This window comes from Myxocyprinus asiaticus, chromosome 8, assembly GCF_019703515.2.
Source record: "Myxocyprinus asiaticus isolate MX2 ecotype Aquarium Trade chromosome 8, UBuf_Myxa_2, whole genome shotgun sequence".
Taxonomy (NCBI): Eukaryota; Metazoa; Chordata; class Actinopteri; order Cypriniformes; family Catostomidae; genus Myxocyprinus; species Myxocyprinus asiaticus.
In genome coordinates, this window is record NC_059351.1 from 1,799,209 (window position 1) to 1,822,300 (window position 23,092).

Genomic DNA, 23,092 nt, shown 5'->3' on the forward strand with positions numbered 1-23,092 from the left:
AGCATACTTTCAATTGACTTGCTTTCAGTCAGCTGAGAGAGAGAGAGAGTTCTCCACATCTCCAAAAGCAAGAGAGAAAAACAGAAAATAAGTTGAGGATATAACCTCGAACTAACTTGGTATACAGAACCAACAGTAATTATTCAAATACACTGATGTCATCTCTAAGATTCTTATATGTTACACCACCAATTATTTCTGTCAACATGGAGTAGATAGACTGCAATTAGGAGGAAATGGTCAAGATAACATTGGGGGGGCATCATAGGAAGGGGGGCAGAGGGCAAGAAACCGTTTTGTCTACAGTACTTACTAATCAACCATAAGCAAATAAATCCTAAATTAGACATTGACTATTATCATTAAAGTAATAGTTCAGACAAAAAGTTTGCTTGACGCATGTGCGATACAACCAGAAGTTCTCGGGTGAACATGCAAATGTGCATGTGTCAATTGTAAGGACGTGTGAACAATATATAAGGACTAATTCAGAATAAGGACTGAATTTCTGGTTTGTTTCTCACCCAAAGCTCTCGTATTGCTTCGTAAGACATTGATTAAACAACTTGAGCCATATAGATTAATTTTATGCTGCCTTTGACCCCATTGGTCTTGAGATGTGTTTCATACTCAGGTAAGAATATGGTAGGGGATTACTAAAAAATAAATAAATAAAAAAATAGCCTGTTCCAATAAGTGTTGAGTCCTCTGCTTGGAAATAGTTGACTTTTGACTGATCAAGAGTCTCCAGTATAGTGCCAGCTGCCTTGTCTGTAATGCTGACGTTACTTAAAAGAATGTTTTTCACATTCTTCTTCTTGAGTGCTGCACAGAAAATGTCTTCAATGTTACAACCGTCCAGTCACGTCAGCTAAACTTAGTCATTTCAGGGTTGCTAATGTCTTATAAAACATTTGCCATGAGGGAAGAGCTTCTTCTAAATGTACCAACAAAGCTCAGGATGATGTGGATTAATTTCTCTTAGGCTTCCAGACTCATACCCTTGTAAACCGCTACATTTAAAGTGAAGCACGTCCAAATCGTTTAGTCCAGTGAAGTCATCTTGTGCCAAAAAATTCAAGAATCCATTTCCAAATTGGAGAGTCTTCAGTTTTATCAGTGGCTTAAGTGTAACCTTTGGCTCAGTGTCTGGTAGAAATTTCCAGTGATGTCAAGATACTATAGTGAGGACAAATATTTAAACCACTCTCCATTTAGCTCATCCAGCTTATTACTAGAAAGATCCAGTATTGCTAATTTTAAAAGGGTTGAAAATGCCAGATTATCAATGTCATGTATGCGATTGCCATTCAAAAGTTGCTCTTTCAGGCCAGTGTGTTTTTTGAAATCCTCCTTACTTACGTACTGTAGTTCATTGAATGAAAGGTGTTCAAGAATCTGAATATTTGCAACAGCTGATATGGAGAGAGTAGGGAGTTGAACACTTGCAAATGTAGCTTTCTTCACACAAGTCACAGTGTTGTCTTTGAAATTCATTGCTGCAATGGGGAAAAGGTTTAAGCATTAAAAGAATGAGCCCAAAGGATATGGCTTTTCCCATCATCACTAACCTGACAAAGAAGTAAATGTTAGAGGCACTCAACACCTAGAGCTCCTTGTAAAAATGTAACTACTTCAAAACCCTTGTCAATAAGACCTCCATTAAAAAAAAAAGAAAAAAAAAAGGAGCAACAATAATCAAATTTAATGCAATTAAATTATAAATCATTAATCAAATAACTCACCTGATATTTCTAATTCCACTTTGAAAAAAGTGACGAGACTCGCTCAGTACCCCATTAAGAAAAATAGCAGCACTCTTGTCTATTTCACCAGATGTTCTTCATCATTATGTGGATTCATGTGAAAAATTGAGATCAGAGCTGAATTTCAGCTGCTACTCAACCACGTATCAGAATGATGTTTTGGAAACATGGTTGTGGAGGAAATCTAAATATCTAAATTGCTGACTGGCATTTATGGCAATATGTACTTTTTACAAATAGAAACTTCCTTAAATTTTGATGTTCAGAATTAAACACACTTCAGTGTATACAATCATAAATAAATGGTCACTTTAACAATATTTAGTCATTGTAAAAGGTGCGCCTAACTGTTGGATGTGATATTGCTTTGCTGTACTATCACTGCTGTTGTGTTAAATTGAGTTTTAGTCTTAATATGCTCAATCTGAAAGAATATGTCAGTTTTTACCAGGGTTAGAAATTAACTTCTAGGGCACTATTTGCCCCAGGATCGGATGTTTAGGAGCATTTAGGGGCATTTAAAAAAACAGTGTTGTCTTTTGTGTCCAATGTGGAATACTATAATCAGTGGATTAAATATTTCAAATTGATTCAGTAAGGTTGTTACCTTTATATTTAAATCCGCATCGACACTTATTTTGTGACAGTATGCATTAGGCTTACAATAAAATATTAGAAAATATCAACATTTTTAAAAAATGTTCATACCTGGTGTCTTTAACTACTATGTTCTAACATTAAAATACATACAATACAATGTTGTTGTGTAAAATTATCAAAAGATTCACATTTGTTGCTACTGGGCTTGAGGTATGGGTAGGTTTAGGAGCAGGGTTAGGGGTAGGGGTTAGGGTACAGTTTGGGGTAGGGTTGGTTTTAGGGTTATGGGTAAGGTTAACAGTGTAACTACAGATGTATCTAAATGCAGGTACAATGCAACAACACACATGTACATAGTAAGTACATTGTATCAAATGATTAAGTACAAAGTGGGTCCGTGAATATTAAAAAAGAGGGAATTCATAACGGGGGCATTTTTTGACCCCCCAATTTGGTTTTCTGGAGCATTGTCGTCACATTCTGTGGTATTTTTGTCCCAAGTCCCCATTCATTTCTGACACAACCCAAGTTTGGTATTTTAGAATATTTAAACCCATTGCAAAGTAATTAAACCTAAAAGTAATTGACTACAAAAACAAATCAAGTACAAAACTTTTTTTTTTTATTATTTTCAATGGTCAAACTTGCAAAACATCTAGAAAAATATACAACAAAATGCTGAACCCACAACAACAAACATAAAAGAAAGAAGAATATTCACATTTCCCCCATTAGAGATAAAAGCACATTCTTTTTTCCCCTCATTTTTCAAAAGCACCACTTTTGCTCGGTTCCCTCACATATCCCCGCAGTAGCCTGAATCGTTGGAAAGCTGAGAGTTGGAGCTACGGTTTGAAGAGGAGTTCCAAATGTCCAAATTCATGTGTGGTCCAAAGGGATTGAAGCTGGAGTACTGTTTTCCCGGGCAGGCGCCGCCTGGTTCACGACTGAAAGGTGCAACGGGAGAGACTGGTAAGTGGGGCGAGACAGGTGCTGGGTGGAAATGGCTCTGGTGAGGCTCGCTTTGGGGTGTCCAGATAGAGCCGAATAGACTGGACATGGGTGAGAGACTTCTGGTTCCTGGAAAGTATGGCTGGAAGAGAAAGATAAGAACTGTCAGTGAACCTTGCTTCAACGTTCCTGTACAGAGCATCTTTATCTCAATGAGGACAAACTACAGACACTCAAGTGTATCCTGATCATTTTTTTTAAACAGATGAAAAGTAACTTGTCTGTGTTTAGTTTTTGCCATTTTTGTTTTCCCCACTAGTAGCTTACACTTAATTACAATTAGCTCATTTAAATGTAAATGTGAGAGTCCTTTATACTTCCATCATTAACAAACCTCTGCACACACACACTGGATATGTGACTTCTGGCAGATACCTTAAATAGGTGGCTAATGCAGTAATAATAAACTACTGGGTTTATGAGGAAGTGATATGGAACAGCATGTGAAACTGCACCCTTACTAAAGCTGAGTTTATATTTAGATCTTAATTAGGTGACACAAAGTTCTGTTTAAAACACCCCCACACCAGTTACAGTAAATACCACAAGCATAAAGTGCAGAACCCTTAAAAATGATCCAAACAATTCCAGGTATCCTTTACACTGAACTGTTTCTTTGTTAATTGTACCTGTAGGCATGTGTGGGCTGACTGTAGAAATAGATGTGCAGCTTTTGGTACGTTGAAGAACTGTCATGACACACTATGTTCATCATCATGTTAAGAAAATGCCAGCCAGAAACATTTATGCTCATTTAAATCTCACCTTGCTGCCCATACAACTGCCAGTGTCCCAAGTGGAGTTCATGTCATGTGCTCCATTCTCACCCCAGACATGTTGATGACTGTGGGTCATGGTTTGGCTTTCATGGCATGAGAATTTATTTTGGTAATTGCCATTCCCTTAACAGACAAAAACAAAAAAAGGTCAAACATCGTTCAGTAACTTTGTTTTATAGATATATATTATACCCTCCAATGGTATTGAAAAAAGGCACCTCCCTTTGGTATTCATGGTCATTTTTGACCGAAAGGGTCAGATGTGTAACCCTTTTTTTTGATGATGATAATGACACCATGAAGTGAGAACAATTAAATAATACATTTCTTTTGGGATTTTATGCTATTTTAATCTTCTGTAAATTTCAAAATGTTACTATTAATTTGCATTAAAAAAAAAAGACACTTCTATAAGTTGAATCATGAAGAAAATATGAGAATGTGACCTAAATTGGAGACAGATTGCTGCCATCTGGTTTACAAAATATAAATAACATGCCAGTAACAGCCAGTAGATGTCTGTAGCCACCTACTGTGTAGTCTGATGGCTTGTTGTAACCTAATTTTATATTTTATCACAAGATATGCATTTGGATATATATTTAGACATTATAAAAAATAAAAAAAATTGTCAAAGCATTTAAAATTTGATTTGAAATGTCAGTTTTTGCAGTTAATGTAATTATGCTTGCAACCAAACCTGACCATGGTGTTACAAAGACACGAATAACTAAGTAAATGCATAATAATGTCAAGAAAATGAAACGAACTGCACAATTCTGAAAATTCAATTAGAGTATAAAACAGAAGAATCAGAGTAAACATTTTGCATTTCAAACATTCCATAGTAAAAACGTGCAATGTGTGTATGTGTCAGGTGGCTCTCATCAGCTGAAAAACAACAGATGACTTGCAAAACCAACAATGACCAAAAGATGGCAGTAGAGCTCCACTTATTGATGCTCTGGTTCTCTCTGTGTGTGTGTATGTGTATGTGTGCGTGTTGTGTGTTATCGTCTAACCCCTTCGTTTCTAAGTGTGTGTAAGTGTGTTTGTGTGTGAGTGGGTGTGTATGTTTTGCACTGAGGATGTTTTAGAGTCTCACCCTGTAATTTCTGTCTGTTTTTTTCTGCATTGTGGCTGATTTATTGATTGCATTTGACAGATAAAACAAAAAACAAACAAAAAAAGAAAATCACTTTTTGGTCTTTCCCATTTATTTTTAATGGTCAGTCAATTTTGACCATGAATACCAAAGGTGTCGCTTTTTTTTTTTTTTTTTTTACAAACACTTAGACTTATAGAATAAAGCCCACTTTATTTTTTTTGGGGGGGGGGGGGGTTTGTTCAGATGGCAAATGGAAGAAGACACCAAGTCTTGTACAGCTGAGATAAAGGAAATAATTTTTATTAAACGAGGAAAATTTCGGTCAAAAATGACCAAATACCATAGAAGGATTAAAGTGACAGAAACCTCCTTACCAGGTGGTAAGTACTTTGTCTGAGGATTATAGGGATATTGACTTGTGCACTGGCGGTTCATGTTGTTCCAAGGGAAGCTTCTAAATAAAAACATAAGAATGATTTTAATTTCATTTCACAATGGATGCATGGACACAAATGAAGCCTAAAATAAAATGCGATTTTCGATTATGAACGCATCTTTGAAAACATACCCATTATAACCAGATGAGGGACTCTGGGGGACGAAAGCGAGGGATTCGGTCATGTTGTACCTGAATTCATTGGTCAGAGGAACTGAGGGGGCCGACCATGTCTCTTCTATCACATTAGAGCCAACCATATCTGAAGACAGCAACACACATAATTGCTTTTACCAGGGCAAAACTGAACAGTTAAAACATCAAGAATCGTCAATTCCAATGTTCTTCTCTATTAATGTAACGTAAGAATAAAAAGCGTAAATGTCCCTCACCAATGTTTTTATCAACACCTCCAGCTACATCTGCGAAGCTGTGAGGGAGTGCAGGGGCAGGACAGCCCTCTGGGCTTCGGCACGGTTCCCTGACATAAAGATTGTTCATGCTGTTGACAAATGCATGTCATGTTATTGTACCAAAGCTACCATACTATCAATGTACAAAAAATTAACATTGCAACTAGCGGTAGTTACATGTGATTGGGGTGTTATCTTTTAGTAAAAGTAGGTTTCTGCACATGCAATTCAATACAAATTCACAGCAGGACACCTAATATGAAGCGGGACCACCATGCTTATTTTATAAAACTGACAGCTCCGGTTGTAAAATAAATGATATATGCACACATGGGACTGCATATTAATATTATAAACCATACATTTAAGCTGATTACTTAGCAGTTTGTTTCATTACTATTAATAATAAATGTGTCATTTATTCGTCGTTGTGTCACTTTTGTCAAATTGCTGTTTCCGCATTGTATTGTGCAGCCTCTCATGGCTTATTGTTTTATTACACAGCCAGATATTCATTAAGACTTCAGCAGCCAAAAACTAACAAATCCTTGATGTGCTTTGATCCTTTTACCTTTGAGTTTTGTAAGTACAGTTCATGTTCAGGTAACATTCACGATCTGTTGGATATGGGTTGTAATGGATGTTGTCTCCTAAAGGAAAAATGCCAAACAACAATTTCAACTCAAATGGTTATACATTACATAAATACATATACAATTCAACTTCTCTTGGAAACTGCTGTGAATAAAAAGTGACAATGTTCCCATGCGGCTCAGTAACTGAATGTGTGTGTCTGATCTCGTACTTTTCCTGCTGGGATGTTTGTTTGGATCCTTTTCTCCCTCTATGCTGCTAGCGCTGCTCCAGCTGCCCCAGGAGCCTCGGCTGGCCCTAACGCTGCCTGATGAACTGCTTGAATCAGAACCGGACTCCCACTGCAGACGTCGCTCTGGACACTTGCGCCTCGGTCTGCACAAAGACGTGGCGGCTGAGTAAAAAAAAAAGAAAAAAAAAGAAACCTGTTTAACGTATTTAAGGTAAGCTCAGTTTGGTTATTAATTTCTTAATTTAGGTTTTTGATGAAAAAAAAATTTATATATTAATTATATAACAATTAAAATAGCACAGACAGAAGTAGGCCAATGATATATGTACAATTATATGGAAATAAAAATATTTTCAATTTTAAAGCCACTTTTTGTATCGTCTAAATTTTCTTCTCTGCTGCCACAGTATGTTTATATGATGTAGTGTATTTGAATTATAATATTTATTATATATAATATTTATGATTTTCATTATTATATAATAAATTATCTTTATTTGGATGCCTTTTTCAGTTATAACTGATATATGCGATTGATTACATTAATCAATTGGTACATGTAATTATTTTGATAATAATTTTTAAAATCAACTGACAGCCATATATATACACTGTGTGTACATATACACACACACACACACACACACACACAGTTGAAGTCAGAAGTTTACATGCACCTTAGCCAAATACATTTAAACTCAGTTTTTCACAATTCCTGACATTTAATCGTAGAAAACATTCCCTGTCTTAGGTCAGTTAGGATCACTACTTTAAGAACGTGAAATGTCAGAATAATAGTTTCTTTCATCACATTCCCAGTGGGTCAGAAGTTTACATACACTTTGTTAGTATTTGGTAGCATTGCCTTTAAATTGTTTAACTTGGATCAAATGTTTTGGGTATCCTTCCACAAGCTTCTCACAATAAGTTGCTGGAATTTTGGCCCATTCCTCCAGACAGAACTGGTGTAACTGAGTCAGGTTTGTAGGCCTCCTTGCTCGCACACGCTTTTTCAGTTCTGCCCACAAATTTTCTATCGGATTGAGGTCAGGGCTTTGTGATGGCCACTCCAATACCTTGACTTTGTTGTCCTTAAACCATTTTCCCACAACTTTGGCGGTATGCTTGGGGTCATTGTCCATTTGGAAGACCCATTTGCGACCGAGCTTTAACATCCTGGCTGATGTCTTGAGATGTTGCTTCAATATATCCACACAATTTTCATTCCTCATGATGCCATCTATTTTGTGAAGTGCACCAGTCCCTCCTGCAGCAAAGCACCCCCACAACATGATGCTGCCACCCCCATGCTTCACGGTTGGGATGGTGTTCTTCGGCTTGCAAGCCTCACCCTTTTTCCTCCAAACATAACGATGGTCATTATGGCCAAACAGTTCAATTTTTGTTTCATCAGACCAGAGGACATTTCTCCAAAAAGTAAGATCTTTGTCCCCATGTGCACTTGCAAACTGTAGTCTGGCTTTTTTTATGGTGGTTTTGGAGCAGTGGCTTCTTCCTTGCTGAGCAGCTTTTCAGGTTATGTCGATATAGGACTCATTTTACTGTGGATATAGATACTTATCTACCTGTTACCTCCAGCATCTTCACAAGGTCCTTTGCTGTTGTTCTGGGATTGATTTGCACTTTTCGCACCAAACTACATTCATCTCTTGGAGACAGAATGTGTCTCCTTCTTCAGCGGTATGATGGCTGCGTGGTCCCATGGTGTTTATACTTGCGTACTATTGTTTGTACATGAACGTGGTACCTTCAGGTGTTTGGAAATTGCTCCCAAGGATGAACCAGACTTGTGGGGGTCCACAATTTTTTTTCTCAGGTCTTGGCTGATTTCTTTTGATTTCCCCATGATGTCAAGCAAAGAGGCACTGAGTTTGAAGGTAGGCCTTAAAATACATCCACAGGTACACCTCCAATTCAGTACACCTCTTATCAGAAGCTAATTGGCTTATTGTCTAAAGGCTTGACATCATTTCCTGGAATTTTACATGCTGCTTAAAGGCACAGTTAGCTTAGTGTATGTAAACTTCTGACCCACTGGATTTGTGATATAGTCAATTAAAAGTGAAACAATCTGTCAGTAAACAATTGTTGGAAAAATTATTTGTGATTTTTTTTCCACATCAATCTACACTCCATACCCCATAATGAAAATGTTTTGATAACTTGGAAAAAACTGAAATATTACATTGACATAAGTATTCAGACCCTTTGCTATGACACTTGAAATTTAGCTCAGGTGCATCCCATTTATCTGGATAATCTTGAGATGTTTCTACACTTTGACTGGAGTCCACCTGTGGCCAAATTCCATTGATTGGACATGATTTGGAAAGGCACACAGCTGTTTATATAAGGTCTTACAGCTGAAAATACATATCAGAGCAAAAACCAAGCCATGAGGTCAAAGGAACTGCCTGTAGAGCTCAGAGACAAGACTGTGTCGAGGCACAGATCTGGGGAAGGCTACAAGAAACATTTCAGCTGCATTGAAGGATCCCAAGAGCACAGTGTCCTCCATAATTCTGAAATGGAAAAAGTTTGGAACAACCAGGACTCTTCCTAGAGCTGGCCGCCCGGCCAAACTGAGCAATCAGGGCAGAAGGGCCCTGGTAAGAGAGGTGACCAAGAACACGATGGTCACTCTGGTTGAGCTCCAGAGATCATGTGTGGAGATGTGAGAAACTTGCAGAAGGACAACCATCACTGCAACACACCACCGATCTGGGCTTTATGGCAGAGTGGCCAGACGGAAGCCTCTCCTCAGTGCAAGACACATAAAAAAAAGCACCTAAAGGACTCTCAGACTGTGAGAAACAAGATTCTCTGGTCTGATGAAATGAAGATTGAACTGTTTGGCCTAAATTCCAAGCATCATGTCTTAAGGAAACCAGACACCGCTCAATACCATCCCAAAGGTGAAGCATGGTGGTGGTAGCATCATGCTGTGGGGGTGTTTTTCAGCGGTAGGGACTGGGGGACTGGTCAGGGTTGAAGGAAAGCTGAATGGAGATATCCTTAATGAAAACCTAGTCCAGAGTGCTCAGGACCTCAGACTGGGCCGTAGGTTCACCTTCCAACAGGACAATGACCCTAATCACACAGCCAAGACAACACAAGAATGGCTTAGGGACAACTCTTTGGATGTCCTTGAGTGGCTCAGCCAGAGCCCGGACTTGAACCCAATCGAACATCTCTGGAGAGACCTGAAAATGTCCACCGACGGTCCCCATCCAACCTGACAGAGCTTGAGAGGATCTGCAGAGAAAAATGGCAGAAAATCCCCAAATCCAGGTGTGCAAAGCTTGTCGCATCATACCCAAAAAGACTTGAGGCTGTAATCGCTGCCAAAGGTGCTTCAACTAAGTACTGAGTTAAGGGTCTGAATACTTGTTACTGTGATATTTCAGTTTGTTCTTTAATAAATTTGCTAATAAAGTTATCAAAAATCTGGTTTTTGCTTTGTCATTATGGGGAATGGATTGTAGATTGATGTGAAAAAGGCGGCAACATAAAATGTGAAAAAAATGAAGGAGTCTGAATACTTTATGAATGCACTGAATATTGCACTTTATGAATATTGTCCAATAATATCAAATCCTGAAGGATGAAGTCTCGGCCTACATCATTTCTCACTGAATTTTCTGTTTTTACTAGTGGAATGCACTGTGAATGCTGTTTCATGTAATGTTCAGAGACTGTAATAACATAAAGAGTGGAGATTTCAGGGACACTGACATCATTTCATGCAAACACAATGGTGAGTCAGGAACTGTTTTACATCACATCCTTACAACTGTGTTTGAGAGGGCTGTCTGGGTTGGGTCTTATTTTGGGTTGCTCAGGTTTCGTGTTGCAGATTCTAGCAGCATTACGAGAGTCTATGCACTCAGGTTCTCTCTCACTCTCTGTCACCATGACAATGCTGTTTTCAGGAGGCCTGTGGGTTTAAGAGAGAGAAAAAAATAGCTTTTACAACATGTATCAGAGTTCATCACCTTCTTTGGTTTGGGTGGTGGCCTGGGTTCCTCTCTGTTATTACCACTAGAACACTAGATAATGAACACACGCAGGTTAATAGAGAAATTCTCCACTTCAAAAGCCCTAGCTTTTTATTCTTTCATTCCCAGACACTCACCCAGGAATGAGTTCAGCTGCCTTCCTACGACTCCTGCCTGAGTTTTTCTTTCCTTTGGTGTTGGTGGCAGACACTCCAAGTTCTGCATCTTTCTCTGGCCTCTTCTTCTGAGTGCTGCCACTCTCTATATTCTGAGGCACACACAATTCATCTGACTTAGTTTGGTTACAGAGAAATAACCACAACATAAAGGTTGAGAACCATTTGTGCATTCAGTGGGGAAGACAGCTTGTTACCTCTTCATTTACGTTATCCCTTTTTTCGGCATTGCTTTTTCTTTTACACTCGTTCTCGACCACTTCATCTGCAGGCTGAGAGATGTTACATGCTGTGATGTTTTCAGGTAATCCAGAAAGTGTTTCCATGGGAAACATATCAGCAGGCAATGCCTTGTCCTCCTTGGATTCTCTAAAGTGCTCTTTCTTCTCAGAAAGAAGTAGGGTTTCATCTAATACGTCGTTGTTGTTATTGTTGTTATTACAAACCTCTGGATCCAACTCAAAGGTACGATCTCCCTCTTCGTCGGTGGAAGGGTTGAAAAAGGTAGTGTTAGTGGAAGCACTAGCAGCAGCAGCTGCAGGGCTACTTTTGTATCTACCATAGAGGAATGACACTTTAGTTTGCTTCTTCGGAGGCTGCGAAGCACCTCCGGAACTTTTCTTGGATGAGGACTGTGACCGAACTGTCCCATTTGCCATGGCTGGAGAGCCCCGTCCCTTGCCTTTGTCAGATGCATCAGTGAAGTTCTTACAACTAACTTTTCCTCTACTAAATAAACAATAAACAAGTCATTAAAAAAAAAAATCAACTTCCATTTTACAAACAGATTGCCTATAACAAATAGCTCCCAAAAATCAAGTTTCAGGTTCGTTCGTAAAGACCGTTCTTACCTGACACCGTTTGAGGCGCTGTGGTTGACACTGCTGTTTTCACGTGGTACAGAGTTGTGATTGGTTCGGGCATTGGGTGTTAAGAACTCACTTATAATGTGCTGAGCTTGACTGAAAGCCATCAGACACACACCAGCAAGAGAGGAACTATAAAGAGAATGGTTTTCAGATTAACGCATGAAGTTGCATTTAATCAATTTTTAAGTTTTAAGGACAGCCATGGGCCCTAGGGTAGCACTTTGTGTGGTGTAGGTGTCTATTTTAGAGGGTGGCTAACCAGGTAAAGACCAGTGTGATGACCCAGAAGGACTCCTCCCAACTGGGGCCTGGCACCACCTGAGCACACAGGGGCAGCATGTGGTGAGGCAGAGTCACATTGAGGGTGAAGTGAAAGGAGGAACCACGCTCTGTTACCAGAGTCAAGTCTCTGATAACCCATGAAGATGTGAAGTCTGGTGTAAATCTAGAGAGAGACAGAAAGAGTGGTTGAGATGTAGGAAGCATAACAAACACAGGAAATCCACAGCAAGGTGGATGAGAATACAGAAAGAAATTAACAGAAGGAAAAGAGGAAAAAACAAAAGACAGGCAGAGCAATAATCTCAAACTTATAATTATAATTTATTACTCTTGATTACAAAAAAAGAATTACTAGATGCTGCTCAACTCTGTTCTGTAAAGTTATAGATGAAGTTACTGTTTACAAACAAATGCCCTGCTCTGGCACTTCAGGGTTCTTTTTGCAGTGGAGCGAAGAACTGTTGTCTATGGGTGCTGCGCTCAAACGGAGTTGAAAAATGCCCAAAATGTGTTGTTTGTGGTGTTGAAACAGCATTTAAGAAAGATCATTGGAGATTTAGGCTGCTTTAAATTGCTATCAGGATCGATAGATCAGGATAAACTCAGGATTTGACATAATTTATAATATTTAACGGATCACCGTCATTGCCATCGCGTCTGTTCTAATGAGACCCACGTACTCCGCAACTGCTGTTGGTGGGTTTGAACTTGTAATGAGAGAATCACACACAACTCCAATCGCAAACAGCTGTTTTTAATTTCCAAAATGCAATTGCTTCAGAAAGAACCCACATCATTTCTTCAATGTAAACCATAGATATTTCTTTATAATAACTTGTATTAACATCAACAAACATTACTACATTATATAATGCTTAAAAGATTATTAAAACGCTGCCCATCTCCACCATTGAAATCTGCTGCTCAAAAGAATCCAGAAGCATGATTGCTTCAGAGTAATTTCATCTATTGAACATTTTCAACTAGTTTAGATCATAGTAACAGAGTAGGTGGGAAGGATTAGCCTATTTTTATACTTTTTTTAGTTTCCTGGATTGGCCGTGCAAATGCACTTCTGGTAACAACAATGCTCGAGCTGAACGAGTACAAGACCTGGATTTACAGTTTTCACTTAAATTAATCAGTATTTAAATATTGGAACTGACTTGAAGCTTTATTGTTACTTTATTGGCAGCTTAATTATAGGACATGAACTCAACATCTCTTTGGAAGGCCCAGCAACATTCACTTTGAGACAACTTAAGAAATATGTTCTGCTTCAAACGCTTTTGGACTAATTCGAATTCCCTGAAGAAGAATAAAAAGCCTCTTCAGATCTACGCGAATCACATAAGTGACTTATTTTGAAACAGCGAATTTAGTTAAACAGTGAATGGTTTACATAACGTTTCATCAGACAGTGGCAACTTTATTTTGCTTCTCAAATTAAAGACACAATCTCCAATTTGATATTTTCTGCCCTACAAGTCTGATTAAACAAATATGGACTTAAAGTTCGAAACTATCACTATGCTTCCATCCATATTGTGAATTTAATGGTGATCGTATGGCGCCTTGGACGATACCCACTTCAACATCCCGCAAATGTTGTTGGGGGGGGGCGGTGGTTGGGGTTGGGGTTGTGATCTGTGTGGGTGCCTCGTGCCGCCCCACCACAATATGCCGCCCTGGGCAACTGCCCATTTCGCCCATGCCTAAATCCGCCACTGCGTTCAAGAGAACACAATAGTCACTTTTGGGGAAATTGTAGCCTCTGTTGCTCTTTAAAAACAACTGAATACATTTCTTGCGATTAAGAGCATGCTGATAAAACACTCTGAAGAACTTTGTGTTTGCTAACGATCTGTGGCAGATATCTTATGTTTGAGATCGACAGCGCATCAGACAGTTCTGGGAGGCAAGTCAATTTTGATGGCATTCCTCCATCCTTAAGACTTCGCTGTGCGTATCTATACATGTTATGTTTTTTATGTGTCTGATGAAGCAAAGGTGTCAATAAACCTGCTCTTTGGCACAGCTGAAGTTTGTATTCAACTTATTTGCGCTCCAAACTATATGCAGTTTTTAGCTCCAGAATTTCAGAATGACCAGAGCAACATTTAAGATGTTATTCGATATTATTACACGGCTCTCTGGAATACTCTATTCTGATTGGTCAATGCCGCCATCCAGTGGTCAGATATTGCTCTGTAACAACCGCAAACCTGAGGATTAAGAGGTATCAGACAGCTCATCCGGGTTTTGCGAGCCATCTCTCCTGCTTCTCGGAGCATTGTGCAATCTTTACAAGTAAGCTAGTAAAATAATTTCAACTCAATGTTTCATATGCATTTATTTATTTATTTATTTATTTATTTATTTATTAAGTAGGCTGAATACTGAGGAGTCAGCCGGTCATTTTTACAAAGTAAACACCAACAGAACTCCAATGCAAACCGGAGGTTGATTTCAGCTGTTCAGTGATTACTTTCTTCTCACATAATTACACAATTTCAGTGCAAATCAGTATTTTATGTCCATGTATTTATTTATTTGGTTAGTAGCCATGTAATAAGCGGGTGTGCACATTGGTGTGCTGGTTAGTCCAGTTATGAGAAAATTGTTCAGTCCTGTGATTTGTCGATGCAAAAATCACATGATTTCTTTGATGCGCATCCGTACCTATACATTTTATGGGAGTTTATTCAGTAAATTTATTTCCATCATAGTTTATGCACATATCATCTTTTCAAACAACAAATGTATCCACCTCAAGCAAGCATATATGTTTATGCACATTTTAGAGATTTTATTTGCATGGGATAGCTTAAGTCTCAATCTCTGCATGCATTGTATAGCATAGAAACTGTAAGCCATATTAGCACTCCAAGACTTACGCAATTGTGATTTCTGAGGAGGAGTTGTAGTCCACTCTGAATGATCTGCATTGCTGCACCTCAAAGCCGTAACCCTGACATTGATATCCATTAATGTTCATGGATACTACAGTCAGCGGCAACTCGCCTGCATTCTCCACTTTAAAACTCTTTTGGATGGCAAACAACGGCTTACTTGATCTCAAACCTGTGAAAAAGACAAGGAATAAAATGTATTTTAATTACACCTGCCTTTCACTTTGCATTTTGTTTAAACCTGTTGAAAAAAATCTGTGCTTTTTTTGTGTGTGTCCTTTTTGGAGCCTACAGGCCCCTGCACACTTAAAGAGAAGTTCTTGTTCATTGTCCGTTCAGACACAAAAAGAAGTTTGAAATAGTCGAGCAATGACATTCTGTTTGCGAACATTCAGACACTGGCTACACCGCTGGGGGAGGCGTTTAGAGGAGCATTTAAGTATGAGGACGCACGAGATTACATGTAAAACATCAAATAAGATGACATTAAAATGTGCCATCAATGACTCCATGCATCATTCTATGAGTTAAATTCAAAGAAGATCAGTATAAGAAGCTGTTTTAACTACTCAAAGATGATTTAAAGTAATATATATGTACAGCAGATAATGTGTAATTTGTTATGTTTACATTGTGCATTCATGGCGCTAATGCGTTATACACGGCCATAATATGCGCCGAAAACACTCTGTTATTGTGATTTATGATGGAACCCATCATGTCGCTCATCCAGATGTAGGTAAGTTTGCACAAGCTCGCAAATAACTGCACGCCATTGTGTTCATGTTGACTGATCTAGACTGACTGGACAACGTAAATATAATTTACTGTCAGCCTCAAAGTAGGTGGAGCTCCAGGTCACACCCACCGATGACATGGACCAATGGCAGTAAGGTGTTTAGCAGCTGGTACAAAGATTTCCTGAAAGTTCTCCCTGGCGAGCTGTTCCGAACAACCAAAAGGAACGCAAAAACACCTTCGATTTGGCCAGATTTTGTTATAAATGACGTCACACCCATTTGTTACTTGATTTTGTATGAAGTGTGCAGGGGCCTTAACAGCCACTGGTCACATGAGATAAAGACTCTAGTCAGATCATTCTTAGAGAACAAGCTGCTTTATCATATATATATATGATAATATATGTATGTGGTTCTGGGCAGACATTCAAGAGCGCCTTTAACTTAATTCATGTGCACATTCTCAGTAATCAATCCACAGGGTTCAACAGATTTGGTTAAACCAATAACTCAGAATCAGTTCAACTGAGTGGATTTGCAAATTAGTTCAATCAGTTCATTAAAAAGAACTGATTAAAATCAGCACCGTTATTTTACTTTTCACCAAACACTCAGTGCGATGTCACCAGATTCTGTGGAGTGTCTATCTCACCATCTCTGCATTCCTTGAGAGTAGACTGGGGTACGTTGAAACGCAGTGAGGATGCAGGCCCGGGGAGCTTTCCCCCCACCCTCAGAAGCTCCTTAGCCCCAAACCCTTTAACCAGAACCATGTCAAATACTGTCAGATTGTTCCTGTTAAAAACAGATTGAGTCACAATTACTGTATGCTAACAAGGGTTGTCAAGAAACCTTAATAACGTCTATGGTACGATACCAGCTAAGCTATCAAAAACCAATGTTAGAATAACAGGCTGAATGATGTTACCATGATGTTATTGTATTAATACTTTACAGTTCCATTCAGTTAATATTATTGTATTAAATATTCAAATATTATTGTACATTGATTCACGCAGCTCTGCAAGTCAGTCCAGTCAAACAACAGAAAATCGAAGAAAGATGATGAATTAATTCTCCATTTGCTCGATTTTTTTATTATGTACTGTACATATGTGTCAGATAGAGGTCTTCGGGCATTGCATCTTGCTCTCTTATCAGAGTCCCGTACCATAAGCAATGCCAGGGTTCCCACTCTTTTCAAGGCACAATTTTCCAGGACATTTTATGTGCCCAACAAGTGTAATATTTAAGCAAAAACACTTTTCTCTGTGTTTCTGATGGTAGGTATTCACCTCCAGATAAGCAGTTCGCTACATGGCCCAGTGTGATTATTAATCCAGGTAAAACTGTGATTTAATTAAATAAATACATAGTCTGCATGTGCTGCACACTTCAGAGTGTTCTGCTCTCTGTCATCTCATCTCACACACACAAGAGCACACGTGACGAGCATGATGAGGTGTTTTCAGTGTATGAGCGGCTTCCCACATTCATTTTGAAGCGTGCATCACTTGCAGATTATATATTTATTCAACTAAATCACAGACTTTTGCCGTTTAATTATCACACTAGAACATATAATTTTAATTGGATTAATTGTGCATTCAAACATTCATTTTTGTCCAAATATGTCATATTCCATGACATTCTGCATTTATAGCTCATGCCATTTTCATTACTAGATTCCGTGATTTCACCGCCAGAAAACACTACATGTGCCAACCGTGGAATAAACTGATCGTTGAATAACTGAAAATGAATTCACATCACGACGTGTGGTGTGAAGGCTGAATCACCACGCTACCAATTCATTCAATTTTTTTTATTTATTTATTTTTATCAGTGGTCCGATCATCATCGTCTAAAGTTTATAACTCAAATGTTTTGTGGTAAACACAACAGCAATGTTGGAATGAAAATATCGTATTTTGTACTTTTTCAATACTTAAACTATTTCGTGGGAGCAAAGCAGAGATGACAGTAGATGAGCAGAGAAAGTGAAAGGGATTCCTTCATGACAGTTAACCGCTGATGTTGTTTCACAATGCGCAGCCGGCAGAAGTGACAAAACGATACAAATTTGTGTGTTTGACTCCTACGCCGAGTCCCGATCATTGCCATGTTTTTGTGCATGTAACAAAAACCTTTTTAGCAACACAGTCAAACAGTTCTATTTTCCAGGACAAATAATTACTTTCCAGGATATTAAGATATTTTTCACATTTTCCATGACTTTTCCATGACTGGAAAACTGCATTGCAAAATTCCAGGTTTTTCAGGACACGTGGGAACTCTGAATGCATTTTAAAATGCTGCACCAAGTTAAGAGGCAAAAAGCGCTTCTCAATATCCCTGTTTTAAGTACCATTCTGGTGCTCTCTGTCTAGCGTCCTGTTTCAATAGCCCTTATTAAAGCAATAGCTCAGCAAAAGCCCCCTTAAACTAGCAGTGGAGTTCAGCCGAATACCACTACTATCCAAGAATAGTGCTACTGTACATACAACATGACTGCAGAACACATTTAATAACAACGCATTATCTTCATGTCACATCACAACAACTAGTGATTGTTTACTACTTTTTTCTTTAATCCAAAAGTAGATTAAACTACATTAAATACTTTAGTTAAACTCATTTGATGCAGAGCATTACCTGATCAGGAGCAGTGAAGTAACAGGCTTGTGTTCTGTGGGTCGGTATGCAACTGAAACCGTCTTTGACTCCCACGGATGGAGGAGGAATCTCAGCACACCGCCTCTCTCACTTTCCTGTTCGCAAGAGTGCGAGTACAGTTACCAAACAGCACATTTACAATACACTGCAAAAAACGTGCATGGTTACAGAGCAGTCATTATAAGCACAAGACTGATTAGTGTAATTAGCATTACCTTATGGTCAGCAGCCAACAGCGAAAATTCTGTTGTAGTGATATTCACGGACAGCGGGCTAATATTAAACCTAGAACAGAAACAGGCACGTAAAAGTTTATAGCTACTCAGAGATATTCATTTTTGTATTAAATATTCTATATTAAGGCAATTGTAATTCAGATTTCGAGCCGAATGTAGGTCAGTGGCTCTCAACTGGTGACTAAAAAATGTGTCTTAGGTCTATTCTGATAGGGTTGCAGACAGCATGGAACCACAACGCTAAATTCAACAAACCACATGATCGTGCATAGTTAGAATAGCAAAATAAATAGGCTTATCTACTTTAAAATGTAGAAGAAAATCCTTCCTATGTCTTTTATTGTTGATGTCAAAGATTATGCATCCAATCAAACTCTACAGAATTTTGGAACGGTGTTGGGTTGCCACTTGATGTCCAACGAAAAATCGATGTCCTAAAGTAAAACCAGTTGAGAGCTACCGTACAACTGTTTGTGTGTCTGTTTTAATGTACCATTTGGTCAGCATGTCTAGGGCTTCAAGTGGAGCCGGGTATGAGGACAGGATTCTGATCTCCACAGAAACCACTGAACCGGTCGGGTTTTTCAGAGTGAAATTTTGAACCTGGAGCAATAATAGATCAAATGTACAACCGATTAATTCATTTTATTGACACAATGGTCACCACTGATTAATTCATTAGTTAAATAATGAGTGATTGCCCTACCTTACTATCGTTGACAGGTGTGGCTCCAAAGTTGAGAGGTGAAGAGTGGTCTGCAGGAAGTCTGGGCCATCTGAACAAAACACACATGCACACAGAGACAGATTATGTATGTTTGAGAGAAGGTCTTTGTCCGTGTGTGGTCTTAAGTAAAAATGTCTGTATTTGCATTTTGGGTGAATGCATCTTAATATGGCACACATTATAGTATATATACCCTTGTGCAACCCAACGTCCTTATGCGCGTACATTGTGTTTTGTCTTCGCTATACACAAGGGCTATTCAATTGGAGGCCCGGCAATCACTTTTATCTGGCCCTCCGTCTAATCCCCTCCCATCATCAGAACACTCTCTGTACAAAACTCAGCGGTAATTTAACAACAATTAGCGGCTTGTGCACAGCATTCGGCGGTGAGTTTAACAGCATTCAGTGGCGAGTGCAACAGCATTCAGCAGTAGACAGAGCAAATTCGGACTGGAGAGCGCTTGTTTACGTTTCTCTGGCCATCGTTCAGTGGCACAGCTTTTCAAAACATGAACCAGCACAGGTGAGCATATTAGATCGCATCTTATTCAATCAAGTGCATTTATGCAAATTACTTGGCTGCGGTGCTATGGACGTAAAAATATACAATTACAGCAGTTGTTACAAGTGGCGTCAGCTCATATGCACAATCAGATTTTACAAAAGAGAAATCGATGATGAAAAGCAAACCTTCAAAGAAATCCACACACACACACACAAAATATTAAATAAATACAACTTTGCTTTAACTCTCCATGCTTCACATTAAATGGGCTTGCCTCATCTGTTCATAATGAGAGAAAATTCATTTTTGGGTGAACTAATCCTTTAACTTCTTACACTGAAACCTGCTTGAGTCTCTAGTTTCATCTGACATGCCAATTTGAAAATGTCATTGATTTATAGTGGAATGGCACGCTGTTAAACTCAACGACTGCAGACAAGGCTATTTTTCCCATAGAAATCTTATATTTACTGTGCATTATCACACTGAGAATCAATAGGCTCAATATTGCTTTCAGAGGCTTTATATGGAGTTAGGATGAAAATAAGGTACATTTTGAACTGTTCTGAGACCAGTGCAGACAGACAGCACACTGCAGGTTAAGTCATTCACTAAATAGGGAGCAAGGGACCATCCTATAGCTCTCTATGCAGCTAAGTGCATTCACTCCTAAAATCCGATCAAAAGTTCAGTTTCAGACTGCAGATGATGTTTGGATCACTCAACATGTTTGGCAGACATGGGACAATCAGTACATAGATTCAGAATTTATGATGCTGAATTTTATTTTAACAAGGTTGACTGGGGTCTGGGTAGCTCAGTGGTAAAGACACTGGCTACCACCCCTGGAGTTCACTAGTTGAAATCCCAGGGTGTGCTGAGTGACTCCAGCCAGGTCTCCTAAGCAACCAAATTGGCCCGTTTGCTAGGGAGGGTAGAGTCACATGGGGTAACCTCCTCGTGATTGCTATAATGTTGTTCGTTCTCGGTGGGGCGCATGGTGAGTTGAGCGTGGTTGATGCGGTAGGCGTGAAGCCTCCACACGCGCTATGTCTCCGTGGCAACGTGCTCAACAAGCCACGTGATAAGATGCACGGATTGACAGTCTCAGACGCGGAGGCAACTGGGATTCGTCCTCCGCCACCCGGATTGAGGCGAATCACTACGTGACCACGAGGACTTAAAAGCATATTGGGAATTGGGCATTCCAAATTGGGAGAAAAGGGGGAAAAAAGGTTGATTGGTCGATGCACCACTATTCCATTCACTACTATTTTGAAAAAAAGAAAGCTAATTTGTTCTAACCAGGACAGAATGAGAGAAGTGGACGGCCCAGAGGCACTATAACAAGACGACAAGTAGATCAGTCTTTAGTTTAAGAAACCGACTCCTCGCAGGTCCTAAAATAGCAGCTTCAATGAACCGTATGCCAAACACTTGCATTGCTGCAAGTATTCCTGGCTGAACAGAAAGTTTAAAGATTACAACTTTTATTTAAATAGAAATAGTCATTTGTAGAATTATAGATGTCTTTAATCTTGATCAATTTAATGCATCCTTGGTGAACAGATGCATCAATTTCTTTCAAGAGCAAAATGGTCTTGTGTTTGGAAACTATGCATTACATGACCAAAATTAACCATTACTATCAATAATTACAAAATAATCATAATATTATAATCATTACAACAATTATAAAAGAAAGCATAATGCCAAGCAACCTTGTTTAACCCTGATCACACTGCAAGTGACTCACAGCATCAAAACGACCTGAACTCATTTTTAAGAGCTGGTAACTTCTGGCGAAATGAGCGACAGTGGCTGTTGGCGAAACGATGTGGACGTGTCCAGTGGTACGACAAAGCTGCGAAAAGTTTAATGTTATGCAAATGGAGATCAATGCAATGTGGCAACTACCAATGGGATTTCAAACATTAGAATTCACATGATCATGTGTGAGAGACAGTAGCGAAGCGCAAGCAAGACGGAAAAGGTAATCCATGCAGTGATCAATTTTCATGTCTTGACTTCTTTCAGCATAGTAAAAGGTGTCTGAGATCGTGTGTATGTGCATGCTGTATGTTTACCTGCAGGACAGCTCTTTGCTACAGTGCCAACGGCTACACAGTGAGGAGGCCAGACTGCTGTCCACTCTCCAGAGAGAAGAGGATGATTCTGGGAGAAGAGTTTCCTGCCACTCTGTACGTCCTGCAAAGGTGGACAATCAATCATTATTAAACAGAGCAACACACTACATTGAAAGGGACTACAGTATCCATTAATGCTAAAATGTGTGTCTGAGTATGTTTGTCACACCTGCTCTGGACATACGGAGAGGACAGAGCTGTTCACACTCCTCAGCAGACTCAAACATAACATCTCCATGCTGAAGAAAGAAGCACAGAGAATTAGGAGAGACAGAGAGGAGTTCTGAAACAGTATCTTCAGTCAAATTAAGCTGTGAAGCACTAGAGAGTGTTCGTTACTAGCAAGTCTGGTGCCTTCCTTATATGGTGCTTTCATGGGCATGGATTGTCATAATTGTGAATGAACATCTGGGGAGTATGAAGCATTTGTGAATCCAGCTAAAAGTTTTCGGGAACGTCTAATTTACTCATATATTTGTGAAAGTTTCATGAATGAGGCCCAATAAACTGTCTGTTCCGCCCTAGAACACCTTGGTTCTGTCTGAGTGTTCCACACTAACGTTTCCGTTTGAAAATGCATTGATTTTGCGATGTTTAAGCGTCTTATCTGCACTCCAACTGCGTTTTCCTCCACCAAAATTAGCCGTCTTCTGGAGAAGGATACCAGGTTTATGTGCATCTCAAGCTGTAGAGAAACGCTGCACACATTTCACTTCAATCTGGCAGCAAAACGCTTTTGTGCTGTGTAGAATTGAAGGAAGGAAAATAGTCATAAAAATAACAATTGCAGATTAGCTTTTTGCTTTGCCCTCTGTTTTAGTTTCGAATGTTTTTTTAGACGCTAATTGCATAACTGCCGTTT

General features: G+C 39.1%; 1 protein-coding gene across 3 annotated transcripts in view; it reads right to left on the reverse strand.

Annotated features, from left to right (window-relative positions):
• Window positions 1–2,971: 2,971 nt before the first annotated feature.
• The window catches only part of tmem131l (transmembrane 131 like), a 75,656-nt gene continuing 55,535 nt past the window's right edge, over window positions 2,972–23,092 (reverse strand). For all 3 annotated transcript variants that reach the window (XM_051704984.1, XM_051704982.1, XM_051704985.1), the window contains 20 exons: window positions 22,400–22,469; window positions 22,171–22,291; window positions 19,556–19,625; window positions 19,343–19,452; window positions 18,829–18,898; window positions 18,593–18,708; window positions 16,590–16,732; window positions 15,183–15,369; window positions 12,263–12,448; window positions 11,986–12,132; window positions 11,332–11,863; window positions 11,096–11,226; window positions 10,752–10,897; window positions 6,919–7,101; window positions 6,685–6,763; window positions 6,093–6,202; window positions 5,833–5,962; window positions 5,639–5,718; window positions 4,143–4,279; window positions 2,972–3,459 (listed from right to left, as the gene is read on the reverse strand). In XM_051704984.1, the coding sequence (XP_051560944.1) occupies window positions 3,163–3,459; window positions 4,143–4,279; window positions 5,639–5,718; window positions 5,833–5,962; window positions 6,093–6,202; window positions 6,685–6,763; window positions 6,919–7,101; window positions 10,752–10,897; window positions 11,096–11,226; window positions 11,332–11,863; window positions 11,986–12,132; window positions 12,263–12,448; window positions 15,183–15,369; window positions 16,590–16,732; window positions 18,593–18,708; window positions 18,829–18,898; window positions 19,343–19,452; window positions 19,556–19,625; window positions 22,171–22,291; window positions 22,400–22,469 (3,045 nt within the window). In that variant the 3' untranslated portion in view covers window positions 2,972–3,162. The remainder of the gene's footprint in view (window positions 3,460–4,142; window positions 4,280–5,638; window positions 5,719–5,832; window positions 5,963–6,092; window positions 6,203–6,684; window positions 6,764–6,918; window positions 7,102–10,751; window positions 10,898–11,095; window positions 11,227–11,331; window positions 11,864–11,985; window positions 12,133–12,262; window positions 12,449–15,182; window positions 15,370–16,589; window positions 16,733–18,592; window positions 18,709–18,828; window positions 18,899–19,342; window positions 19,453–19,555; window positions 19,626–22,170; window positions 22,292–22,399; window positions 22,470–23,092) is intronic.